The sequence below is a fragment of the Pecten maximus genome, chromosome 7 (assembly GCF_902652985.1).
Source record: "Pecten maximus chromosome 7, xPecMax1.1, whole genome shotgun sequence".
NCBI lineage: Eukaryota > Metazoa > Mollusca > Bivalvia > Pectinida > Pectinidae > Pecten > Pecten maximus.
In genome coordinates this window covers 3,978,781-4,005,731 of record NC_047021.1, presented here as the reverse complement: position 1 = coordinate 4,005,731, position 26,951 = coordinate 3,978,781, and the positions used below count along the sequence as shown (strand labels likewise).

The 26,951-nt window shown below is 34.8% G+C and overlaps 1 protein-coding gene across 1 annotated transcript in view; it reads left to right on the top strand.

Moving 5' to 3' along the window:
• The window catches only part of LOC117331379 (ubiquitin-like modifier-activating enzyme 1), a 28,187-nt gene extending 5,855 nt beyond the window's left edge, over positions 1–22,332 (top strand). Inside the window, 23 exon segments of the mRNA XM_033890078.1 lie at positions 3,214–3,278; positions 3,589–3,757; positions 4,438–4,572; positions 5,810–5,916; positions 6,215–6,438; positions 6,608–6,705; positions 6,875–7,021; positions 8,240–8,518; positions 10,570–10,650; positions 11,341–11,662; positions 11,939–12,021; positions 13,400–13,513; positions 13,879–13,992; positions 14,394–14,513; positions 14,515–14,541; positions 14,856–14,930; positions 16,517–16,712; positions 17,169–17,350; positions 17,995–18,081; positions 18,960–19,064; positions 20,538–20,621; positions 20,984–21,084; positions 21,540–22,332. Coding sequence (XP_033745969.1) covers positions 3,214–3,278; positions 3,589–3,757; positions 4,438–4,572; positions 5,810–5,916; positions 6,215–6,438; positions 6,608–6,705; positions 6,875–7,021; positions 8,240–8,518; positions 10,570–10,650; positions 11,341–11,662; positions 11,939–12,021; positions 13,400–13,513; positions 13,879–13,992; positions 14,394–14,513; positions 14,515–14,541; positions 14,856–14,930; positions 16,517–16,712; positions 17,169–17,350; positions 17,995–18,081; positions 18,960–19,064; positions 20,538–20,621; positions 20,984–21,084; positions 21,540–21,675 — 3,051 coding nt within the window. The 3' untranslated portion in view covers positions 21,676–22,332.
• Positions 22,333–26,951: the final 4,619 nt, after the last annotated feature.

The following is a 26,951-nucleotide window of genomic DNA, read 5'->3' as shown; positions in this document are numbered from 1 at the left end:
ACTGCCTTCTATAACTGTGTCCTTTATGGATATCACTGCCTTCTATAACTGAGTAACTATTGTCCTTTATGGATATCACTGCCTTCTATAACTGAGTAACTGTACATGTTGTCCTTTATGGATATCACTGCCTTCTATAACTGATAACTATTGTCCTTTATGGATATCACTGCCTCCTATAACTGAGTAACTATTGTCCTTTATGGATATCACTGCCTTCTATAACTGATAACTATTGTCCTTTATGGATATCACTGCCTTCTATAACTGAGTAACTATTGTCCTTTATGGATATCACTGCCTTCTATAACTGAGTAACTATTGTCCTTAATGGATATCACTGTCTTCTATAACTATTGTCCTTTATGGATATCACTGCCTTCTATAACTGAGTAACTATTGTCCTTTATGGATATCACTGCCTTCTATAACTGATAACTATTGTCCTTAATGGATATCACTGTCTTCTATAACTATTGTCCTTTATGGATATCACTGCCTTCTATAACTATTGTCCTTTATGGATATCACTGCCTTCTATAACTATTGTCCTTTATGGATATCACTGCCTTCTATAACTGAGTAACTATTGTCCTTTATGGATATCACTGCCTTCTATAACTGAGTAACTATTGTCCTTAATGGATATCACTGTCTTCTATAACTGAGAGTAACTATTGTCCTTTATGGATATCACTGCCTTCTATAACCGTAGCTAGTGTTGTCCTTTATAATATTTACTAATTATTGTACCTGATCCTGACCATCTGACGGACATTAATTGTACCAGTATGCTGCCTGATCATGTGCTTTACACCTACTTTATGTCCTACAATGGTTTGACAAGTTAATATATTGTTCTGGATAAATAGGATTGTCTTGTTATGTAAAGTAGTGTTTCATTAATTGTTATGAGTTCCATCTGTATTTAGAAAATATATAATGTATTTGAGAAAAGAATAAAAATTATGTAGTTTCTGTACACATATAAAGGAACAAACCTTATATATGTATGCTGGATTTAAGTGGTGACCTATATATACTGTACATGTGTACTATAGTTGTGGGTGTATTATTTATTAGTGTATGGAAACTGAAAGTAAAATTATAGCCAGTACATGGGTTTTACCACTTAGGATGATATATCTATAGTAAGAATTTCCGGGTAAGACTTTAGATATGTTTGTAGTTATCTTGTAAATGTTCTAGATCTAGACTCCACTCCTCAAGTTTCCTGGAAGGCACAGAATCAAAGTGATTTCTGGTGTTGAGCTGAGTTGTATTATCTAACAGTTAAATCTCTTCTAAGCTGAATTCTAGGTCTATTTTAAGGTCAGTTGCATAAATAAGTTATGCATTATTTTTTTTCTTTCTATTGACTTGCATTGCATGTTATTTGATTCTTTAAATTTCCAGTTCTAATGATGCTGTATATCATTGATTATGAAATATAAGTTAAGACTAGTAGAATTATATACCTTGACATTGACTGTTTCTGACATAATGATTATGTGTGAATATTAAAATAGACAAAAGGATGAATACTATATAATATACAAAATTATATTTGCACTTTTTGTACTGATTAACAGTGGACGTGTACAGGATATGTTTTGATTAATACAAATTCACATGTACAAACAACATGGATATCGTGAGATTTTATCTGGGCAGGTGTTTCACCATATCTGGGCTTTATGATAAAGATATTAAGCAACATAAATCATGATAAGATATAGAAGATATGATTGACAAAAGTGTAGTATGTTATCGATAGAGGTGCAACGGTTCGGTTAAAAATCGATGAACCTCGGTTCAACATCGTTGGTGCGGTTTTTGGTTTGTAAATTCCGGATTTCAGTTGGTTTCACTTCTAAAATTACTCAGTGCTAATCATTGCGAAATGGTAGTCTCGGTCAACAAGAGACTTGTTGTCTGCTCACGTAATGATCAAGCGGCTAGCTGACTGACTTATACAATGGTGGCGAATATGAGGCGTTTGTCAAATGAGTGAGATTATTTCCTATTAAAACCAGAACCTGATGATAAAAATGAGAAATCAACAGTGTGTAACATGTGGGGAAACTCTTTTAGATATAGTACGACACTACATTTGCTATATCATCTGATCTTAAGCGGAAACATGGCGTGAAAGTAGACGATCAGCAAGCTTAGGAGAAACGTCTAAACTCAACATCGATGTTCAAAAAGAAAGAAAAAATGATCCAAGTTAGGTTGGTCACCTGCATTAACACAGAGGCATAATATATATATTAATTTACTTTGAAAAACAAAAAAATACAACATTTTACTCTAAAGAACAATGAAAATTGAAGCGGTAGCTTTCATTTGATAGGCGAAATACATCTGACAGACATTTGAATTGTGCTTCAGTACTGTAAGCCTATAGTACACTGCTTTGAATTAATTTAATATGGTCTCATTCTTTTTGTTACTTGTTATTTTATTTATACCTCAAGAGAGGTCTTAATTGTTATTCTTAATTAAAATTTTTGAAATTATTATGTTGGATTGTGTATCTTATAGCAAAAATTACATTTCTACTTATTACTTAGAAGCTTTTTGCTTGACCTGTTGTAGCTATATAGTGTCAATGTAGTAGAAAAAAACAAACTGAACCAAACAGAATAAATCCTGAACCATTTCACCCGTAGTTATGGATATGTTATGTCAGAGTTACTTCAATGTAAATTGTGCTGGCCCTGGCAAAAATACATATGCATATATGCAGTTATAATGTTTATGGTTTAGTCGCATTTTAACTACTATATATATCATAAAGACAAGACAATATTTACAACAATAGCATATAATCAGAATCAAATCTAGCATTTGCAGAGTTTATATTGATTATAGTTAATTAATATCAAGTGTCATGTTCTGAACATAGGAATGGACTTTAATTTAATTCCCAAGCTAGCAGATCTAGGACGTGTTTCTTTCAGTTTAAAAATTAAAACATATATAGATTTAACATAATTACATGCATACAATTTAAGCACTTTTTTATCAGCAACTTTGCTGGGTTAACTATAATATACAGAGAACAAAATGGGGGAAATATTAAAGGAAATAATACCTGTTACCTTAATTTTATGAATAAGCATGTCTTAATCACACTAGATACGGATCTTTATATTTATTTTAGATATATAGTATATATTTGCATTTCATTATCGATTATATTTTCAGACTATGGCGCAAAATGGGGCAGAAGAAAAGGGAGACATTGATGAAAGTCTGTATTCCAGACAGTTGTAAGTATATTTCTGTATTTGATATATGATACTCTTTTTCAATGGCCAAGGTCATTGTTACTGTAAATAGAAATTTAATTCAAAATTTCTACAACTCTTAGTGATTTTTTTTTTTTTTTGTTAGGATGTTGATCAATATAGGCTGCTACAGATTAAGTACTTGTTTCTTTTAAAGATCTGTAGCAGCCTAGCTGTATATGGATAGTATTTGAAACATTCATATTGTATAATGAATAGAATTGTTCAAAAAGTAAAGAAATATAAAACAGATACAAAAACAAAATACTGAATAATTTGATGATTCCTACAGGTATGTACTGGGACATGATGCCATGCAAAGGATGGCAAAATCCAACATCCTTATCTGTGGGATGAAAGGTCTGGGTATTGAGGTGGCCAAAAACGTCGTCCTAGGTGGAGTCAAGTCTGTCACTATTCAGGACACACAGAATGCTTCGTGGATGGATTTGAGTTCACAGGTAACTATAAGGTCTTCTAAAAGGAGAACAAAACATTGTTACACTCCATTGTCAAATTGGTAGTGTAATTGTCAAAAAGGCCAAACACAAGTTGATTTACTGAATTCCTATCTGTCTCTTTGTGTCATGTGTTCCAGCTATTTGGGTAAAAACAAAATAGAAGATTCTTGGATAGTTTCTCTTGTATATATGTTGAATCCATTTAAAGATTAACATATATGGTTTGTTGTTCAAAGCTTTAATATAAGGGTTTATATACATATCAATGTGTTAGTAAAAATAAGGGTTTATGAATGTGTTGGTAAAAATAAGGGTTTATGAATGTGTTGGTAAAAATAAGGGTTTATATACATATGAATGAATTGGTGAATTGATAATAAAACAGAAGGACAAGAAACCCTCAAACTAATGTAATCATAAATCATATTACAAGTCATTGAGGAAAAAATTACTCTATTATCAGTCCACAAAATCCACTTAGTTGAATACTTTTGTTAGTAATTAAGTGAACAGTCACTCATATCATTCCACCAAAGAAATGTTGTATACTTCAAACTTTTTGAGAGAACACTAAAAGTAGATGAAAAAGTTTTAATCTTTTCCCCTTATGTTTTGAATGTTTTAAATTGTTTCATTCGTTCCTTGCTAGTATGTCTTGTATTTGCCTTTTTTCCTGATAGTTTTTCCTGCGTGAGGCTGATGTGGGAAAGAACCGCGCTGTTGTATCTCTCCCTCGTCTTGCTGAGTTGAATACCTATGTTCCAGTTTCATGTCATACTGCAGAGCTTACAGAGGACTTTATCAAGAAATTTCAGGTAAATAAAACATTCATGTAAAGTATAGTGATTTCAGTATGTAATGATTTGAGAGTAACGGCAACTCAAAGGTTATGGATCAAAGCTCATTGGATATGTTGTAACTATTGGTATTCGGATAGCATCAATAAGATATGCAATTTTGCACAGGTCTGAAACATTATATATATATATCTATAATTTCATTGCATTGTACTATTGATGTCGGAGGGAAATTTAAATTACTGGGTAGATATTTAGGTCACCTGAGACAAAGTCTCAGTTGACCTTTTGCGATCGCTTTTTTTCCGGCGTCGTGCATCGTTCGTCGTAAACAATTTACATTTTCAACTTCTTCTCAATTACCTTACCAACAGGCCCAGAGACCTGATATTGGGTCTGTAGCATGCTGGGATGAAGGGCTAACAAGTTTGTTCAAATAGATGACCTTGGCTTTCATTCAAGGTTACAGGGGCCAAATGTGCTAAAATTTATCAAAACTCAGGTGACCATTAAGACCCATGGGCCTCTTGTTCCAAGAAGAAGGGGGGGGAAACATTGAGTATCAAAATGGTGTTGGTAAAATGGTAATAATCTGTGATTTGAAATTGTTTTGTTACTTTTTGTGTTCAATTTTCTTTAGCAAAATTAGTCACTGAACAGAACTCTTCACATTGTCTAAGCTTATACAATTTTACAGGAATATTCCACTGATATTTAAGCTCAACTCCCAAACATTTTTATAACCAAATATTTTACTGTTTCCACAGCCTTGGGTATTTTGCAATGTCTGTTTCATAAAACTTCAGAATAACAGACCTTAGTAATGGCACCCCAACAGTGAATTACCTGTGTCCTGCACCATTATTAGGACAAATACGGTAATACAGATCTTAAGGTGCTTTATCAAATTTGTGAATTTAATGACCCTGGGGTCACACATTTGCCCCTGGGTAGGGGGTAAACTTTGCTATAGTTCATATAGGGAAATCACATTTTTGACTATCATTTCTTTGATTTCTATTGGAATTCATTCTAACTTTGTTAACATTATCAGCATGGGATGACAGCTCAATGGTATGCACACATGTTAGACCTGACTTGCCCCAAGTGGCTAAAGGGTGGGGCTAAATATCAATTTTTTTTTACTTAAATATTTCAAAACTCAAGGTTTATGTAGCCTGGAAATGATATTACAGTTTATGTGGCCTGGAAATGATATTGCGGTTTATGTAGCGTGACAATGATATTGTTGTAGGTCGTTGTGCTGACTAACTCTGACTTTGAGGAACAGGTGAAAATTGGAGAGATGTGCCATGCTAATAAAGTACATTTCATAGCTGCAGAATCTAGGGGCTTGTTTGGGTAAGTGTGGCAGGTCATACTTTCAAAGTTATTGGATATTTACAGCTAATTCAAGAAAGAAATAATTAAATAGCGTTTTGCTATTGTCTTTTTCTTTTGAATTTGTAGTAGAGAAAATAATTTAACTTTGCTCCCTCTTTCCTAGTTCTATTAATTTCAGTGAAAGCATTTCAGGTCAGAAAGTTATTGGCGATGTTAATAGAACACCAAATTATTGTTCCACACGAACAAACACCATGTTATATGATCTCAATAAAAGGCTAGGTATTGAAATTGTCATTAATGTCAATGTTTATAGGAAGATTTTCTGTGACTTTGGTGAGAAATTTACTGTGTATGACACTGATGGAGAGCAGCCAATCAGTAACATGGTAGCATCCATCACCACGGATACTGATGGCGTGGTTACCTGTCTGGATGAGGCACGACATGGATACTCTGATGGAGACTTTGTTACCTTTTCTGAGATCAAGGGAATGTCACAGCTCAATGGATGCACGCCAAGAAAAATAAAAGTTTTAGGTATTGAATTTTGATAATATAGTGATTCAATATTAAGTTTTAAGCCTAATTTTACATTTGCTTTTTAATCTTTAAAAGGTTTTCTATTAGAAATAATGATTCATGTAATATTAAGGTTATTCAATTTAAATGCAAAATAAGTAACAGATATTGACTTGCTGCATTGTAGGACCCTTCACATTCAGCATTGGAGATACATCTGGATTTTCTAACTATGTTCGAGGAGGTGTGGCCACCCAAGTCAAGATGCCACAGACAGTTACATTTGTAAGTGTTAAATGAATTGTTTACAAAATGTACTAAAATATCCAATAAGCAGTCATTAAAAGTTGCGAAATGCACCGATTGTTTGTAATTTAATTTGTTTTAATTATACCTTTTTCAACATTGTTTAATGCAGTGAGTAAGTGCAAGTAATAATTCTTTATATTTACAGAAATCCATTTCGGAATCTTTAAAAGCTCCAGAATGTGTGATCACCGATTTTGGCAAATTTGATCGTCCAGCACAGTTACACATAGCATTTCAAGCACTGAGCGAGTTCAATAAGAAAAAGGGATGTCTACCAAAGAGCAGATGCAAGGTATAGCATTCAGTCACCCATTTTGTGTTGTATAATATACACCCATGAAGGGTAATGGTGTGTATACAGAAGTTTGGACATCATTGTTACACAATAAAAGCCAGGATGATATTTTTTTTGCTCCAACAATTCTGAATTTTACATATATAGATAATATTTTGCCATGAAAAATGTTCTTGCATGCAAATTTACTTACAACTTCCTTTGAAGTATATTGAAGTATGTTTAAAGTCTTCAGAAATAATCAGTATTTGTGATGTATATATTCGGATGTGTTTGTACCCTGTTAGGGCCATTAAAAAATTAACCAATTGGTTCTCAGGCCAGCCCACATCCAAAAAAATGTAGCCGCATTGCCGATTTAATCGCAAAAACAAAATAAAATGGCTATAATGCGCCCGTAAGCTTGAAGGAAAATAATCTGAAAAAAAACAGCATTCAGGTTCACGCTTTAGTTTCGCCAATATTTCAAGCATTTTAACAAAAAGATTTTTAGTCAATAAAACAGTAAAATAAAATACTGCCCTCCCTCATCATTTTTTTCAAAAATTGGCTTGAGAGCCAACGAATTCATTTTATATGGCCTAATCAGTATATTTGTGGTGTGTATATTTTAGGTTTATACAGATGAGTTTGTACCCAGGTAACCTGTATATTTGTGGTGTATATATTTTAGGTTTATACAGATGAGTTTGTACCCAGGTAACCTGTATATTTGTGATGTATATATTTTAGGTTTATACAGATGAATTTGTACCCAGGAAATCAGTATATTTGTGGTGTATATATTTTAGGTTTATACAGATGAGTTTGTACCCAGGTAACCTGTATATTTGTGGTGTATATGTACCCAGGTAACCTGTATATTTGTGGTGTATATGTACCCAGGTAACCTGTATATTTGTGGTGTTTATGTACCCAGGTAACCTGTATATTTGTGGTGTTTATGTACCCAGGTAACCTGTATATTTGTGGTGTATATATTTTAGGTTTATACAGATGAGTTTGTACCCAGGTAACCTGTATATTTGTGGTGTATATGTACCCAGGTAACCTGTATATTTGTGGTGTATATGTACTCAGGTAACCTGTATATTTGTGGTGTATATGTACCCAGGTAACCTGTATATTTGTGGTGTATATGTACCCAGGTAACCTGTATATTTGTGGTGTTTATGTACCCAGGTAACCTGTATATTTGTGGTGTATATATTTTAGGCTGATGCTGAGGAGTTCGTTGCCATGGTAAAGGAAATCAACAGTAAATCGGAAGCTAAGGTAGATGAGTTTGATGTTGATGTGTTGCGAGAGTTAGCCTACACGGCCCGTGGTGATATCTGTCCTGTGGCCGCCGTTATTGGAGGGATGACAGCCCAGGAAGTGATGAAGGCCTGCTCTGGTAAATTTAACCCTATATTCCAGTATGTGTATTTTGATGCACTGGAGTGTCTGCCTGCTGACAAGGACACTGCTCTCACCGAGGAGTCCTGTGCACCAGTGAGTTTATATTACAAATATGCTGTGGTAATGTCTGGTATTAATCCCATCTCTAAACAAATGTTATTTCATTGTTATTCAACAAGACCACATCATACTTTGAGTCAAGTTCATGTGTTGGGGCCCCCTAGGCTTATAATACCATCTAATTATAATTATTCTGTGATATGGCCTCCAATATTTCATAGAATATAAAAGAATGGCCGACATTGAGAAAATGGAGATACTTTCCTTGAATTAATCGTACATTTAATCAAAACGAAACTGATTTACATGTTACCAAATAGAACTTAGGAGTTTTTAGGTCATCTGAGACAAAGTCTCAAGTGACCTATTCTAATCCCCTTTTGTCCGTCGTCGTGCGTCGTGCGTCGTCCGTCGTCCGTCGTGCGTCCGTAAACAATTCAATTTTCAACTTCTCCAAAACCCACAAACCAAATTCTATGAAATTTTGCAGGAAGCTTCTATAGCTAAAGGTCAACCAAAATTGTAAATTATATGGTCCCCACCCCCCAGGGGCCTGAGGGGCGGGGCCAAAAAGGGTCAAATTGACTAAAACTTCAAAAATCTTCTTCTCTACTCTCAGATATGCTGGAATCAAACACTCTTCATAGATGGAAGGGTCTTAAGGTGCTTTACCAAAATTGTAAATTTCATGACCCAGGTGTTTCACGTTTGCCCCTGGGGAGGGGCTAAACTTTACTATAGTTTATATAGGGAAATCACATTTTTGACTTTAATTTATTTTATTTCTATTGGAATTCATTCTAATTTTGTAAACATTGTCAGCATGAGATGACAGTTTGATGGCATGCACATATTGGCCCTGACTGACCCCAAGGGGCTGATGGGCGGGGCTAAAAAGGGCCAAATTGACTAAAACTTCAAAAATCTTCTTCTCTACTCCCAGATATGCTGGAATCAAACACTCTTCATAGATGGAAGGGTCTTAAGGTGCTTTACCAAAATTGTAAATTTCATGACCCAGGGGTTTCTCGTTTGGCCCCTGGGGAGGGGCTAAACTTTACTATAGTTTATATAGGGAAATCACATTTTTGACTTTAATTTATTTTATTTCTATTGGAATTCATTCTAATTTTGTAAACATTGTCAGCATGAGATGACAGTTTGATGGCATGCACATGTTGGCCCTGACTGACCCCAAGGGGCTGATGGGCGGGGCTAAAAAGGGCCAAATTGACTAAAACTTCAAAAATCTTCTTCTCTACTCTCAGATATGCTGGAATCAAACACTCTTCATAGATGGAAGGGTCTTAAGGTGCTTTACCAAAATTGTAAATTTCATGACCCAGGGGTCTCAAGTTTGCCCCTGGGGAGGGGCTATACTTTACTATAGTTTATATAGGGAAATCACATTTTTGACTTTAATTTATTTTATTTCTATTGGGATTCATTCTAATTTTGTAAACATTGTCAGCATGGGATGACAGTTTGATGGCATGCACATGTTGGCCCTGACTGACCCCCAGGGGCTGATGGGCGGGGCTAAAAAGGGCCAAATTGACTAAAACTTCAAAAATCTTCTTCTCTACTCTCAGATATGCTGGAATCAAATACACTTCATAGATGGCTTGGTTTGAAGGTTCTTTACCAAAATTGTGAATTTCAGGACCCTGGGGTCTCAAGTTTGCCCCTGGGGTGGGGCTAAACTTTACTAAAGTTTATATAGGGAAATAACATTTTTGACTTTTATTTCTATTGGAATTCATTCTAATTTTGTAAACATTGTCACCATTGACGTGTTACTATAGTTTATATAGGTAAATCACATTTTTTAATATGCATATGTTGGCCCTGACTGACCCTAGGGGCTGATAGGGAGGGGGGGGGGGGGGGGGGGGGGGGGGGCAAAAAGGGTCAATTAAATAAACTGAAATAATTCAAATCTCAGGTGACCGTTAAGGCCCATGGGCCTCTTGTTCTTCAACTTGTTAGCTTTAGTCACTGAATGGAGTTTGGTACTCTGGGGTAATTGCCTAACTAAAGGAATGGCAGTCCTATTTACAATGATAAAGTAACCTGTATTATAGGTGAATGGTCGATACGATGGACAGGTGGCTGTGTTTGGAAAGGAATTCCAGAAGAAAATGGGCTCATTAAATTACTTTTTGGTAAGTTGGCAATATTGAAGACAAATAGTGTTATTAAATCTCTTACCCCACCCACCAAACCCAATCAAAAATGAAAGTAGGTTGACGTGTATTTGAATCTCTCTACCCCCACCCACCAAACCAAACCAAAAATGAAAGTAGATTGTCGTGTATTTAAATCTCTCTACCCCCACTCACCAAACCAAACCAAAAATGAAAGTAGATTGTCGTGTATTTAAATCTCTCTACCCCCACCCACCAAACCCAATCAAAAATGAAAGTAGGTTGTCGTGTATTTGAATCTCTCTACCCCCACTCACCAAACCAAACCAAAAATGAAAGTAGATTGTCGTGTATTTAAATCTCTCTACCCCCACCCACCAAACTCAATCAAAAATGAAAGTAGATTGTCGTGTATTTAAATCTCTCTACCCCCACTCACCAAACCCAATCAAAAATGAAAGTAGATTGTCGTGTATTTAAATCTCTCTACCCCCATCCACCAAACCAAACCAAAAATGAAAGTAGATTATTGTCTTTAAGACGTGTTAAAGTGTGGTAATAACAATTCTGCCTTAATATGAAAGAAAATGAATAAACATAATTCTTTGCAAGTAATTGAAGTTCAGCCTGAAAAACTCCAAATTACACAGCTGGAGCATTCTGTTTAGCATGAAAGTGATAACTAATTCCAGTTTTGATATTTTGTAGGTTGGGGCAGGAGCCATTGGCTGTGAAATGCTGAAGAATTGGGCGTTGATGGGTCTGGGTGCAGGAGAGGGTGGACAAGTGACTGTCACAGACATGGACATCATTGAGAAGTCTAACCTTAACAGGCAGTTTTTGTTCCGATCCAAGGATATACAAAAACCTAAGTCATCAACAGCTGCTAATGCTGCCAAGGAAATGAATCCAAACTTTAATATCACATCACATGAGAACCGAGTGGGAGCAGACACAGAAAACATCTACACTGATGACTTCTTTGAGAAGCTGGACGGTGTTGCTAATGCTCTAGACAACATTGATGCTAGTAAGTCTTAGTTTAAAATTTCAGGTAAAACTACAACAATAAAGTCTGTCATCATTTCGAAGGATAATAAAAAGATTTGTAAATGGAATTCTATATATTTGTAAAGAATTTACATTCAGTTGTAATGCTAAGAGTGTCAGTCGTCATTCCGAAGGACAATAAAAAGAATTGTAAATGAAGTTTTATATATTTGTAAAGAATTTACATTCAGTGTTAATGCTAAGAGCCGGGGTGTTTTTATATTACCACTGGAGTCGATCTGATTATTTTCTGTAGGAATGTACATGGACAGACGGTGTGTGTATTACTGTAAATCTCTACTGGAGTCAGGCACTCTAGGAACAAAGGGAAATGTACAGGTAAGTCATTCATATTTGGGGTTGATAACTGTTGATATGGCAACAAGATGTATGGTGGGCAATTGTAGCATATATAACGGGGTCCTATGCTACATTTGCCCACCATACATCTTGCTTCCATATCGACTATAACAACATTAAAACCACTGTTCAATACTTATATTTACATTGTCTTACCATTTTCGTTAACTTTGAAAATAACTAAACCAACACAAAAAAATCCTGCCTTTTGTAATGTCAAAGGACCCACTGGGTGTTATAGCCTGAGGCATTGGGTGTTATAGGCGTATGGTGGCAACTGCCTCTTAGCATTGTGTCTATGAAATGCGGAGCAAATGTAAATATACAGGTATATCTGGATTACTAATCTGGCTTCATACAGATAAAACTCTTCATAGTCACCATCCTTCTAATGCAAATATTAAACTTCATACTGCTGTATATATCCATGAATAAGCCTCTGACTACAAATAAGTCCCTTATCCCTTTCAAAATCATCAATTTTAAATAGTAAGCTTAATGTTGTTAACAGATAAGCCCTAGGGAAGGAGACTGATTTGAAGATTAATGCTGTTTTTATAAGGAGATAATTACACACACAAAAATGTACCTTAATTCTTCCTTTTATATGATTTGAGCATGAATACTGTTTTTATAAGGAGATAATTATAAACAAAATAATGTTCCTTAATTCTTCCTGTTATTAGCTCACCGGTTACAAGTAACCGAGAGCTAATGCTGTCATCCCGGCGTCCACGTTGGCGTCCCACCCCAAAACTTTAAAGTTTTTGGAGTAAGTTTTTGGAAAGCTTGTCAGTCCAAAAGTATACACCTCATGCCCTTCTAATTTGGTTTATACATTCATTAGAGGTCTAGGAGTGATGTTATGGCAAAATCATCCAGGAAAAAAATTGTAATTTTCTTGCATTTAACCATTTTGTGGACTTATCTTTTTTGGCACCAAAGCTCACTTTAAAGTTTTGGGGGCAAGTCCAAAAGTATACACCTATCACTCTTCTAATTTGGTTTATACATTCATTAGAGATCCAGGAGTGATGATATGGCAAAATCATGCAAAACAAATTTGTGATTTTTTTTTTTCTGCATTTTACCAATTAGTGGACTTACTTTTTTGACAGAAAACCCCACTTTTAAAGATGTTAGGGGTTAGTTTTGGAAAGCTTGTAAGTCCACACCCTTCTTATTTAGTTAATACATCCATTAGAGGTCTAGGAGTGATATTATATGACATACAATTTCAAATTTACATGCTTATACATACATAAAAAATGAATGCATAGTGTGATTGCTGCCACCGGTGAGCTTTCGCAATCATTGATTGTACTTGTGTTTATTGTACGAGTGTGGTTTGTTGTAGGTTGTGATTCCCCATGTGACAGAGTCCTACTCCTCGTCACAAGATCCCCCAGAGAAGTCCATACCCACTTGTACCCTTAAAAACTTTCCTAACGCCATAGAACATACATTACAGGTAAGTCATCATTTAATAACAGTACTGCTGTTATGGTGGTATTTAAACTTGTGCTGTTTGGCAAATGTTGGCTCATTTCTTCTCATGTAAAAATATCTTATAATCTAAAAAAAAATGTATATAAATTGCATATTGGGCACAGATTTTTTTTTTTAAAGAAGGACAAATGAGGGGAAGTGAGTTAATGTTGTCCTGGAAAGTCTGTGATGTAGAGGATTCCACCTCGATGAGAGATCTTCATTTAGGAAAATATAGTTGAACAACTAATATTTACATACATTACATTTAATAATTAAAATTTATGTAATGGTGATTAGGATAATTCTTTATGTTGTTTCTAAATTTACATGTTCATTTAACTATAGTGGGCACGATACCAGTTTGAAGGGGTTTTCACTCAGCCAGCAGAGGTAGCGCTTCAGTTCATCAATGACCCAAAGTTCATGGAAAGGACGCTGAAGCTACAAGGCACACAATGTGTAAGTTCATCCATAAAACAAACTCATAGTGACCTATTTATTATTTAGTTTTCAAATTCTGTTTAGGAATGCTAAAATGCTCGAAGTATAATGAATTCATTGAGGAGAATACCTTCTGTTAATTATCTCTAGCATACAGGTTCAAGACTCGACACTATTTCATTCTAGTAAATCTTGGTCTTATTTTAATGACCATGGAAGGTCTCTGCTAAAATCAAAACTGGTTCCAGGGTTTATAAAAATTATCCAAAAAATTAAATTGTTTAAAAGTTACAGATGTAAAATAAACTGGCAAATGAAATTTTGTTTGAGATGACTTCATATACAACAAGAAAAAATGATAATAAGCCAGCAAATCTGCAGTGACAACATGTTCTGTACTGTTCCATCTTCTTTCAAAGGTTGAGGCAATTGAATCCGTGTACAAAGCTCTGATTACCGAACGACCCAGCAATTTCCAGGAATGTGTGTCATTTGCACGCACCTCTTTCCAGTCAAACTACCACAATGACATCAGTCAAGCTGCTGTTTAACTTCCCCCCAGATCAGGTAAGAACATATATCTACATGTAGATGTCAGTATGTTAGTGTTGAATCTGGTAACACGTCTTGACAATTGTAAAAAATGTCTAAGTGGTTATGAAGCTTTTTTGTTGACATGTAACACATAATGAAATCCCAGGGCTTTTCACTGTATTATTTTGATGTGTTAGACATTCTAGTGGTGTTGAAAATGCAATGCTGGCACTAATTTTGGTCTTGGTGATTTTTAAGCTAAACAAATGTGAGAAAGAAAACTGCTTTATAAATTAGTAGCTCATACATTTATTAGAAAGAAATAATTGTGAAATTTATCTTTGTAGTTGACAAGTTCAGGAGCACCATTTTGGTCAGGTCCTAAGAGATGCCCACATCCACTGAATTTTGATACAGAAAACGTAAGTGTGAAATTGGTAAAATGTGAAGTAATAAATCAGTACAGCAAAGAAGGTATAAATCATTACTGTGTAGAAGGTATAAATCATTATTGTGTAGAAGGTATAAATCATTATTGTGTAGAAAGTATAAATCATTATTGTGTAGAAATTATAAATCATTATTGTGTAGAAGGTATAAATCATTATTGTGTAGAAGGTATAAATCATTATAGTATAGAAGGTATAAATAATTATAGTGTAGAAGGTATAAATCATTAATGTGTAGAAGGTATAAATCATTATTGTGTAGAAGGTATAAATAATTATAGTATAGAAGGTATAAATCATTATAGTATAGAAGGTATAAATAATTATAGTGTAGAAGGTATAAATCATTAATGTGTAGAAGGTATAAATCATTATAGTGTAGAAGGTATAAATAATTATAGTGTAGAAGGTATAAATCATTATAGTATAGAAGGTATAAATCATTATTGTGTAGAAGGTATAAATCATTATTGTGTAGAAGGTATAAATCACTACCATGTAGACGGAACTATGAATAGATGTTGATAAAAAAAAAATTCTCTTTGTCATTTTCAGTGATTTTGTTAAGGGTTAAAATAAACCACAATAGATTGTTATCATTAACCCAGGTGTGTTCCAGTCTTACGGGGTTCTGTAATCATTAACCCAGGTGTGTTCCAGTCTTACGGGGTTCTGTAATCATTAACCCAGGTGTGTTCTAGTCTTACAAGGTTCTGTAATCATTAACCCAATTGTGTTCCAGTCTTACGAGGTTCTGGAATCATTAACCAAGGTGTGTTCCAGTCTTACGGGGTTCTGTAATCATTAACCCAGGTGTGTTCCAGTCTTACGAGGTTCTGTTATCATTAACCCAGGTGTGTTCCAGTCTAACGGGGTTCTGTAATCATTAAGCCAGGTGTGTTCCAGTCTTACGGGGTTCTGGAATCATTAACCCAGGTGTGTTCCAGTCTTACGGGGTTCTGTAATCATTAACCCAGGTGTGTTCCAGTCTTACGGGGTTCTGTAATCATTAACCCAGGTGTGTTCCAGTCTTACGGGGTTCTGTAATCATTAACCCAGGTGTGTTCCAGTCTTACAGAGTTCTGTAATCATTAACCCAGGTGTGTTCCAGTCTTACGGGGTTCTGTAATCATTAACCCAGGTGTGTTCCAGTCTTACGGGGTTCTGTAATCATTAACCCAGGTGTGTTTCAGTCTTACGGGGTTCTGTAATCATTAACCCAGGTGTGTTCCAGTCTTACATGGTTCCGTAATCATTAACCCAGGTGTGTTCCAGTCTTACAGGGTTTCGTAATCATTAACCCAGGTGTGTTCCAGTCTTACGGGGTTCTGTAATCATTAATCCAGGTGTGTTCCAGTCTTACGGGGTTCTGTAATCATTAACCCAGGTGTGTTCCAGTCTTACAGGGTTCTGTAATCATTAAACCAGGTGTGTTCCAGTCTTACAGGGTTCTGTAATCATTAACCCAGGTGTGTTCCAGTCTTACAGGGTTCTGTAATCATTAACCCAGGTGTGTTCCAGTCTTACAGAGGTAACAGGTACTATTTACTTTATTGTAGGTGGTACACATGGACTATGTATGTTCTGCCGCCAACTTGCGAGCAGAGATGTATGGCATCAAGCAAGTAAGAGACAGGGATGCAATTAAGAAAATGGTCTCTGAAGTTGTAGTGCCTGAATTCAAACCACGATCAGGAGTGAAAATCGAGACGACTGAGGCTGAGGTGGAGGCTAGCCGAGGTGGAGGGAACTCGGGTATGAGATGATATTATTCTGTTGGTATACTCTGGTTTCTTTTTTTCCATTGGTCCACTTGACAAAGAGATCTGTTAGTTAAAATTTGCAAAGCCGCAATAATCCAATGTACAATAATCCTTAAACATCATATAATTATAAGGTCATATATCAAAGGTCAAATGAGTGCATTGTGGAAAGGTCATTAATCTTCATTAGTGGTACCATAAACCTGTCGGCCATATACTGATAAGTCATCTGATAAATATTTAAACAATACTGATCATACACAGGCAGTGTGCACATCATCTCAAGATAGTGGACTAGTAGATAGAAAGTAACTTTTGATTCACAATCTGAGGAGCTGTAAATGTCACATACAAAAAAACAGTGTTTTTTTAATCGCATGACCTAATGTCTTATTTAACTACATTTCCCTGTAACTGAGCCGATATTACATGCTGTGTTTGTTTATAGATCTTGACCTGGTGGATCATTGCCAGAAGGAACTGGGCTCCCCAAACAAGTGGAAGGATAGCAAACTTGTACCCATAGAGTTTGAGAAGGATGATGATACCAATTTCCACATGGACTTCATAGTAGCATGTTCGAATCTTAGAGCTGAGAACTATGACATCACACCAGCAGACAGACACAAGGTAAGCCACCATTGTTTTTCCTTGTCTATATAATTTGGCCCTTTTCCCAATTGTAGTTTATTAATGAACTTCGAAGTGCCAATATATCTAAATCTGGTATTTCTGTGCAAGGACATAAAATCCTGCAACTTATCCTCCAGATTTCCATTTGAATTTTACATTTTTACTATGCAAAACAAATCCCATTTGGTAAGGATAAATACTGGCTTTATCTGTTGGCTGTAAGAAAGTAGACTTTCTGTAAGGAAGTCTCAACAAGTGTCAAAGACACAATAGATAGATTTAACAACCTCATGTACCTGATCAACTCAGTTGTAAGGAAAAAGGTGCTTCGAGACAAGTTAAAATAATGGTTTTTCCTTTCAAAAATCTCTATGATTGCCAAATTTATTGTCAAAAGGCTCCAGTCAAAAATCATATCATAAAAAAAAATAAAATATAAACCAAATATAGTAAAAAAAAAAGTGGACGTATGTAGTACTATGAACAGCTAGCTAACATGCCTCATTTAATTCTGTATGATTAATCCATGACAAAGATAAGAAATTGTTACTTTCAGTTGCTTTGTTAAGTCTTTGTTCATGCTGCATAGCTTTAAGTGAACAGTTCAGACTTAATAAAACTGTGTACCTTTATACCTACAGAGTAAACTGATCGCTGGGAAGATCATCCCGGCCATTGCTACAACCACAGCTCTAGTGGTTGGCCTGGTTGGGATTGAACTCATCAAGGTAAGTCATGAACGACCCCATTGTCATTAATATTAATGTATTGTTTCCTGTATAACCTTGAAAATAATATGCATGAAAGTTTGACGGATACATTTGTTAATTTAGTTCCAAATTTTTATAATCAACTTGTCAAAATCAAATTACAGTGAAACCTCACTTAATGACCACCTCAAAATTACGACCACCCTCCAATTATGAGCGCTTGTTTAGTCACATTTTTTATGGGTCACTTCATTAATACGACCACCCTGCTATCCCGTATTACAACCACTTTTGACAGTCCCATGATTGCAGCCAGCCGTCTGGTCAAACTTATCTGGTGTGCAATGAGGCGTGAACAGCTTGCTGCATGTCCAGTGTTCAATGTTTTGTTTATCTAGACCACTCATTCCATCATAACAATAAACAAATCATCAGATTATGTCCCTGGGCTTGAAAGTTCTTATCAATCCTTCGTTTACTTAGCGGGGTATTGACAGTTTAGAATTCTGCCTGTTGGTGACTTTGAAACCCAGTTTTTCTTTCGTTCCCCACCCTAGACTCTGAAACCGACTCATTCTTCTGTCTCTATATTGTGTCATTGGAAATTTGTCTTACATATTCAAGTCTTGAAATTCCCCACCAATCATCATAATTGGCCTGATATTTATGTGTCCGTTTAAAAGAGCTTGATAGTTTTCAGTATTAAGACCACTTTCACTCGGTCCCCCAGGTGGTCTTACATAATGTAATTGATAGGTTCACTGTATTGTATATGTTTCAAATATTAATACTTTGATTCTTAATCTGAAAAAATATTAGGTCTTAAACTAAATATATATAAATTGTTAGATGATAAAATATGATAATTAACATTTATAATGCCTTTTCACTTCCAGCTTGCCCAAGGTCATAAGAAAATAGAACTCTACAAGAATGGATTTGTGAATCTGGCACTACCGTTCTTCGCTTTCTCCGAACCACTTTTGGCTCCAGTAAACAAGGTGAGGCTATGCTTCCAGTTGTTAAATGTCTCTGTAAATGTGTCTTTGATTTGATCATAATCTCCTCCCTCATACCTGGTGTTGATATTTCATTTAAGAATATCAAACATTTCCATAATATAAATGCTTATATTACATATTGTATATTTTGAGTGGAAAAAAAAAATCAAATCTTCCCTCCTACATCATGGTTAATTGAAAAATTTTGTTAATAATTGTTCTGATATTGTTGAATATGTAGCCATCAGATCAAAAACTTGTTGTCTTTGTGATCATATATAATGTAATAACTACAGTATGTTTGCCTAGTTTCCAATTTGTGATTTAATATTCCGGATATACCTGTAGTGTGTTGATATACCTGTATTGTATTGATATACCTGTGGTGTGTTGATATATACCTGTAGTGTGTTGATATACCTGTGGTGTATTGATATACCTGTAGTGATTTGATATATACCTGTAGTGTATTGATATACCTGTAGTGTATTGATATACCTGTAGTGTATTGATATATACCTGTAGTGTATTGATATATACCTGTAGTGTATTGATAATTTGATATACCTGTTGTGTGTTGATATACCTGTAGTGTATTGATATATACCTGTATTGTATTGATAATTTGATATACCTGTTGTGTGTTGATATACCTGTAGTGTATTGATATACCTGTTGTGTGTTGATATACCTGTAGTGTATTGATATACCTGTAGTGTATTGATATACCTGTGGTGTATTGATATACCTGTAGTGTATTGATATACCTGTGGTGTGTTGATATATACCTGTAGTGTATTGATATACCTGTTGTGTGTTGATATACCTGTGGTGTATTGATATACCTGTAGTGTATTGATATACCTGTGGTGTATTGATATACCTGTAGTGTATTGATATACCTGTAGTGTGTTGATATACCTGTAGTGTATTGATATACCTGTAGTGTATTGATATACCTGTTGTGTGTTGATATACCTGTGGTGTATTGATATACCTGTAGTGTATTGATATACCTGTGGTGTGTTGATATATACCTGTAGTGTGTTGATATACCTGTGGTGTATTGATATACCTGTTGTGTGTTGATATACCTGTGGTGTATTGATATACCTGTAGTGTATTGATATACCTGTAGTGTATTGATATACCTGTGGTGTATTGATATACCTGTAGTGTGTTGATATACCTGTAGTGTGTTGATATACCTGTAGTGTATTGATATACCTGTGGTGTATTGATATACCTGTAGTGTATTGATATACCTGTGGTGTATTGATATATACCTGTATTGTATTGATAATTTGATATACATGTAGTGTATTGATATACCTGTAGTGTATTATTGATATACCTGTAGTGTACCGATATACCTGTTGACCTTATCATTATCAGTACTACAGTACATGTGATGTGTTGACATACAATTACAGACTAGCAAAGTAATTACATGAACTTTATGAACACTTTCAGTACTACGACAAAGAATTCACTCTTTGGGATCGATTCGAGATTCAGGGCGAGATGACACTGCAAGAATTTTTGGACTATTTTAAAGTAGGTATAAATTTCAGTATTAAGTAGTGGGGGATGGGGAGAAGAAACCGGTGTAAAAAATAACCTTCATTTCAGATATAAGTGATTTGTCAGAAATTTGTGGTGTATTTATCTTTGTCAGAATTTTCAGAATGAATATAAACGATAATATCAACTTCTAACTTGTGAAGTGAACCCTGAATATTGGAAGAAGATAAGTGCTGCTTGTCCAAATTGCTTTTATACTTATTGAATGCATTTCAAACATTGAAGAACTTATTTTGGGACATACATGTATAATTATTGGGAAAGTTTAAATCCCAATATTGATATAGAGTAACAAGTTTATTTCAATGCTCATTTGGTATCAAATTTGTTTGTAGAATGACCTGAACCTGGAGATCACCATGCTGTCTCAGGGTGTGTCCATGCTGTACTCCTTTTTCATGTCCCCTGCTAAACGAGCAGAACGATTGAAAATGCCGTAAGTCTTATATCCCTATTTGATGATCAAAGAGAAGAATGTTCTTAATTTATCAACTTCTAAAAGGTCCTTTTTTTCAGTAATATTTTGGTTGCATCGAGAACAAAACTGAGGGCTATTCCAGTAAAATATATATCTGCTGGAGGACTCCAGGTAAAATAAAATCTATGTATCGCCAATGCTGGATAAAATGTGGCTTACTCTGCATTACTGTTTGAGTTAAATTACTTATGTTAGTGGTCTTTGTTAACAAACCTGGAGTCCTCCCCATGGGAGATATTCTGCTGAAAGAGTATACATCTGGTCCAAGTATCACTGTAATGCAGGTCTGCAATAAAATGTACAAAAGATAATGCTGTTATTTCATGTAGAAAAAAGTAATGTAGTAGAGTTAATCTGGGACCCTTCCCCCACAAAATAAGTCGTTAATGGTGTACATTATATTTACATTGTAGAATGTCGGAGGTGGTGAAACAAGTGTCCAAGAAGAAGATTCCTTCCTATGTGAAGGCACTGGTGTTAGAACTGTGTTGTAACGATACAGAGGGTGAAGACGTAGAGGTGCCCTATGTGCAGTATAGGCTTCCCTAGTGTACAACACAATATTCAGTTTAACTGGACTGTGAAGGATTAGCACTGTTGATGCTTGGCTGGTGTAGTGCATAATACTTGTCGCAATGAGTTTCCACCGACACGGGAGAGGGATCACCTCCCATTTTGGGAGTTTTCTGGCAGTGTATCTTATTAATTTATTTCCCAAAGACTGTACAAAGCAGCTATATTCTGTGAAATTTTACAAAAGAGTGCTTATTCCTTTGTACTAAACTTTATTGACAAGATTTACATATTAGACGTAGAGTTTGAGTTTAGATGGGTTTCATGTTCCTGAAAGGTTCTCAAAAATATTACTAAATGTGGTGTAAAAACTGTACAATACATATTCTGTAGGATATCTCAATAATGAAGTGTGAAATTTCATACCAGACCAACCTCATTTAACTTCATTGTAGTCACAGCACTTTTCATGTTATAATCAACATAATTAATATCAATCATGTATTGGGTTATATTGTTGCCTCTTGTATTTCCCTTGTTTATAGTATCAAGATCAAATCATTATCAAAAGTGCTGCAAAATGTCATATTTTTTTTGTTCTTGTTTTTATGTTTAAGACAATGTTTTCTGTATTAATTATATTCTGATGTAAATTATCAATGGAAAACTGATTAAAAACATATGTCACAAAAATATGGTTGTGAATTTGGTTTTTAGCTCACCTGGTCCAAAGGACAAAGGTGAGCTTATGCCATACCGTGGCGTCTGTCCGCCCGTCAACAATTACCATGTGAATACGGTAACTTGATGTATAAATATCCACCAAGTTTGATGACACTTTGTATGCAGCCATATATCGACAAGATCTCGGACAGGTTCGAATATGGAAGTTATTTATCAGGAACTTACAGAGTTATTCCCCTTGGTGATAATATTATCATTAACAATTTTTAGCTCATCTGCCTGAATCATTATGCATTAGTCATTAATGGAGGTCCTGTGTTTTCCATTCTGATTCTGGAGTAGAGATTATAAGGGCGGACACCTTGCTAGGATCTCGGCCTTTAGAGCAAAGGTTTTCTACATTGCAACTACAAATTATATAAACTGTAAGATTACTATCCAAGATCCAATTTAAACATTTTTGTGCCAAATATAGGTAGTTCTTGTTACCTATAGCTCTTAAAATTATAAAATAAACTACTTTATTAGAAGGGTTGGTACCTGGTTACTCATTTTCATATACATGTAGTGCTATTTTTACTCTATAATGAAAATATCAAACGACATAATTTTTTTTTTTTAGATATATTGGATATCTAAGCATACTTCAATCATTGTAGTAAAGTGATTCCAGTTACAAGAGAATATCTTGACCACCGTTTGATATACATTTGGTTTAGTATATACTTTTTTTAGCCCAACCATCATCAGATAGTGGGCTATTCAAATCACCCTGCATCCATGGTCTGTCCTTCATTAAACAATTGTCACTATTTCTCAGAAAGTACTAAAGGGAGCTTTCTCAAATTTCATATACAAGTTCCCCTTGGTCCTTAGTTGTGCATATTGCATTTTGGGATTGATCGGAAAACAAACATTGACAACAGGAAGCCATCTTTGATTTTGACAATAGAAGTTGATCACCCTTTCTCAGAAAGTACAAAAGAGATCTTTCTCAAATTTCATATTAAAGTTTCCCTTGGTCCCTAGTTGTGCATATTGCATTTTGGGGCTGATCAGAAAGCAACATGGCCGACAGGCGACCAACTTGGATTTGACAATTTAAGCTTGTTACATGTATCACCATCTCAGAAGGTACTGAAGGGATCTTTCTCAAATTTCATATGCAAGTTTCCCTTGGTCCCTTGTTGTGCATATTGGAAGTTGGGACCGATCAAAAAACAAAATGGACACTTGGCGGCCATCTTGGATTTTGACATTGCAGGTTGCTTCTACTTTATTGTGTTATATGAAGTTATAAATGTTTTGAAAGATTGAAAGAATGTAAAAGAACAGAAAAGATCAGTCTTTCATATGACTGATATGAATCATTCAATGGTGTGAGCCAAGATCCCTCTGGGGTCTCATGATAAATGGAGACGGCACTTTGTCATTACTTTTTTAACCCGTCTGTTGATGCAGGGATGGACTACAGGTTTCTGAAACATTTTGTTAATAATTTCATGTTTCAAACCAAAGGTAGTTGTAGTATAATACATAATCTAATGTATACTCATTTCATTTTGTAGTTCTAATCAGAACCAGATCCTGGGTATTCATTTTCATATATTTCCCCTTTTCCTTTTTAGCTCGTCTCTTCGAAGAAGAGTGAGAGCTTATGTCGTCACTCCGGCGTCGGCGTCGGTTTTCCAAATGTTAAATTTTTGGTGCAAGTGTTGAAAGGCATAGTAATTTATGGTAATATGGTCCCTGTGGGGGTCAAACTATCCCCTGCCGGAGTTAAACAAAGAGATTTTTTGGGAAAAAAAAACAGATTTTTGAAAATTTTTGGACTTGGAATATTTCTGCGTTAAGTTTTTGGTGCAAGTGTTGAAAGGTATTAATACATCACTTCATAATTGTACTAGGGTGCTGATAATTGGCAATAGAGTCCCTCTGGGGTTAAACTATCCCCTGCCGGAGTTAAACTAAAAGATTTGTTTGGGAAAAAAACAGAATTTTCAAATTTTTGGACTTGGAATATTTCTGCGTTAAGTTTTCGGTGCAAGTGTTGAAAGGTATTAATACATCACTTCATAATTGTACTAGGGAGCTGATAATTGGCAATAGAGTCCCTCTGGGGTTAGACTATCCCCTGCCAGAGTTAAACTAAAAGATTTTTTTGGGAAAAAACCAGAATTTTCAAATTTTTGGACTTCGAATATTTCTGCGTTAAATTTTTGGTGCAAGTGTTAAGATGTTTTAATACATCTTTATAATTGTACTAGGGTGCTGATATTTGGCAATAGAGTCCCTATGGAGTAAGACAATCCCTTCCTGGAGTAAAACTTTAAAAAATTGGATTTTTTCTTTTAAATCTGTGTTTTTTTGTTTTTAAATCTTTGGACTTTGTTTTAAGTTTATATTGTGAGTGTTGAAAGGCATAGTAATACATGGTATTAGGTTCCCTGTGGGGGTTAAACTATCCCTTGCCAGAGTTAAACTGACATATTTTTTGGGGGAAATTTTTATTTTTTTTTTGTGTGTGCAAATGTTGAAATCTATTTAACACATCACTTTATGATTGTACTAGGGTGCTGATATTTGGTAAAAGAGTCAATATGGAGTTACACGATCCCTTCTTGGGGTGAAACTGAAAATAAAACAATGTGAAAATGCTCACAATAGACAATTTATAACCGTCCACATTTTTCAAGGGAGACAACTCTCATTAGGATAATATTTTGTCAAAAATTGAAGAAATATGTCCAAAAGCAATTACATTTGTATTTAATATATTCATTTAATCTACAACAGCATAGCTTGTCTCCCGAATGTTTGTCAATAAATAATTTATATATATATAAATTGGTATGGTTTTGAAAATTGCATAAATTCACAAAACATAATCTGATCATGTAAACAATATAAATATTATTAATGCAATTTGCAAAACCATTCCAATTAATATATTTTAATTATTTATTGACAAACATTTGCGAGACGAGCTATGCTGTTCTCCAACAGCTCTTGTTAAATCTGTGTTTTTTTGTTTTTGTTTTTAAATCTTTGGACTTTGTGTTAAGTTTATATTGTGAGTGTTGAAAGGCATAGTAATACATGGTATTAGGTTCCCTGTGGGGGTTAAACTATCCCTTGCTGAAGTTAAACTGAAATATTTTTTTGTGCAAATGTTGAAAGCTATTTAACACATCACTTTATGATTGTACTAGGGTGCTGATATTTGGTAAAAGAGTCCCTATGGAGTTACACTATCCCTTCTTGGGGTGAAACTGAAAATAAAACAATGTGAAAATGCTCACAATAGACAATTTATACCGGTCCACATTTTTCAAGGGAGACAACTCTCATTAGGATAATATTTTGTCAAAAAATTGAAGAAATATGTCCAAAAGCAATTACATTTGTATTTAATATATTCATTTAATCTACAACAGCATAGCTTGTCTCCCGAATGTTTGTCAATGAATAATTTATATATATGTAAATTGGTATGGTTTTGAAAATTGCATGAATTCACAAAGCATAATCTGATCAAGTAAACAATATAAATATTATTAATGCAATTTGCGAAACCATTCCAATTAATATATTTTAATTATTTATTGACAAACATTTGCGAGACGAGCTATGCTGTTCTCCAACAGCTCTTGTTTAAGGTTCTACAGTAAATCCCCTTTGTAAAGGTTCTACAGTAAATCCCCTTTTGTAAGGGTTCTACAGTAAATCCCCTTTGTAAGGGTTCTACAGTAAATCCCCTTTGTAAAGGTTCTACAGTAAATCCCCTTTGTTAAGGTTCCACAGTAAATCCCCTTTGTAAAGGTTCTACAGTAAATCCCCTTTTGTAAAGGTTCTACAGTAAATCCCCTTTGTAAAGGTTCTACAGTAAATCCCCTTTAAGGTTCTACAGTAAATGAGTGATACAGCAATTTATTTGTGCATAGATTTATAATTCACAGCATAAATATTAGCTGGGTATTGATATTACCCTATGATAAATGACTGCAAATATTATCAACTACAATGTATGGCAATCCCTTTTGTCAAATGTAGTTTGTATATATATATGACAATCCCTTTTGTCAGATGTAGTTTGTATGACAATCCCTTTTGTCAGATGTAGTTTATATGACAATCCCTTTTGTCAGTTTGTATGGCAATCCCTTTTGTCAGATGTACTTTGTATGGCAATCCCTTTTGTCAGATGTAGTTTGTATGGCAATCCCTTTTGTCAGTTTGTATGACAATCCCTTTTGTCAGATGTAGTTTGTATGACAATCCCTTTTGTCAGTTTGTATGACAATCCCTTTTGTCAGATGTAGTTTGTATGACAATCCCTTTTGTCAGATGTAGTTTGTATGACAATCCCTTTTGTCAGATGTAGTTTGTATGACAATCCCTTTTGTCAGATGTAGTTTGTATATGTATGACAATCCCTTTTGTCAGTTTGTATGACAATCCCTTTTGTCAGATGTAGTTTGTATGACAATCCCTTTTGTCAGATGTAGTTAACCTGAAGAGGCACACTGGTGTGTAATAAAACTAGGAACAGTTTCACCTAGGATTTTGATTACAGACACTGAAATGTTGTAGGTTAGTGTTCACAAACAAGTGGTGAAAAAACAAAA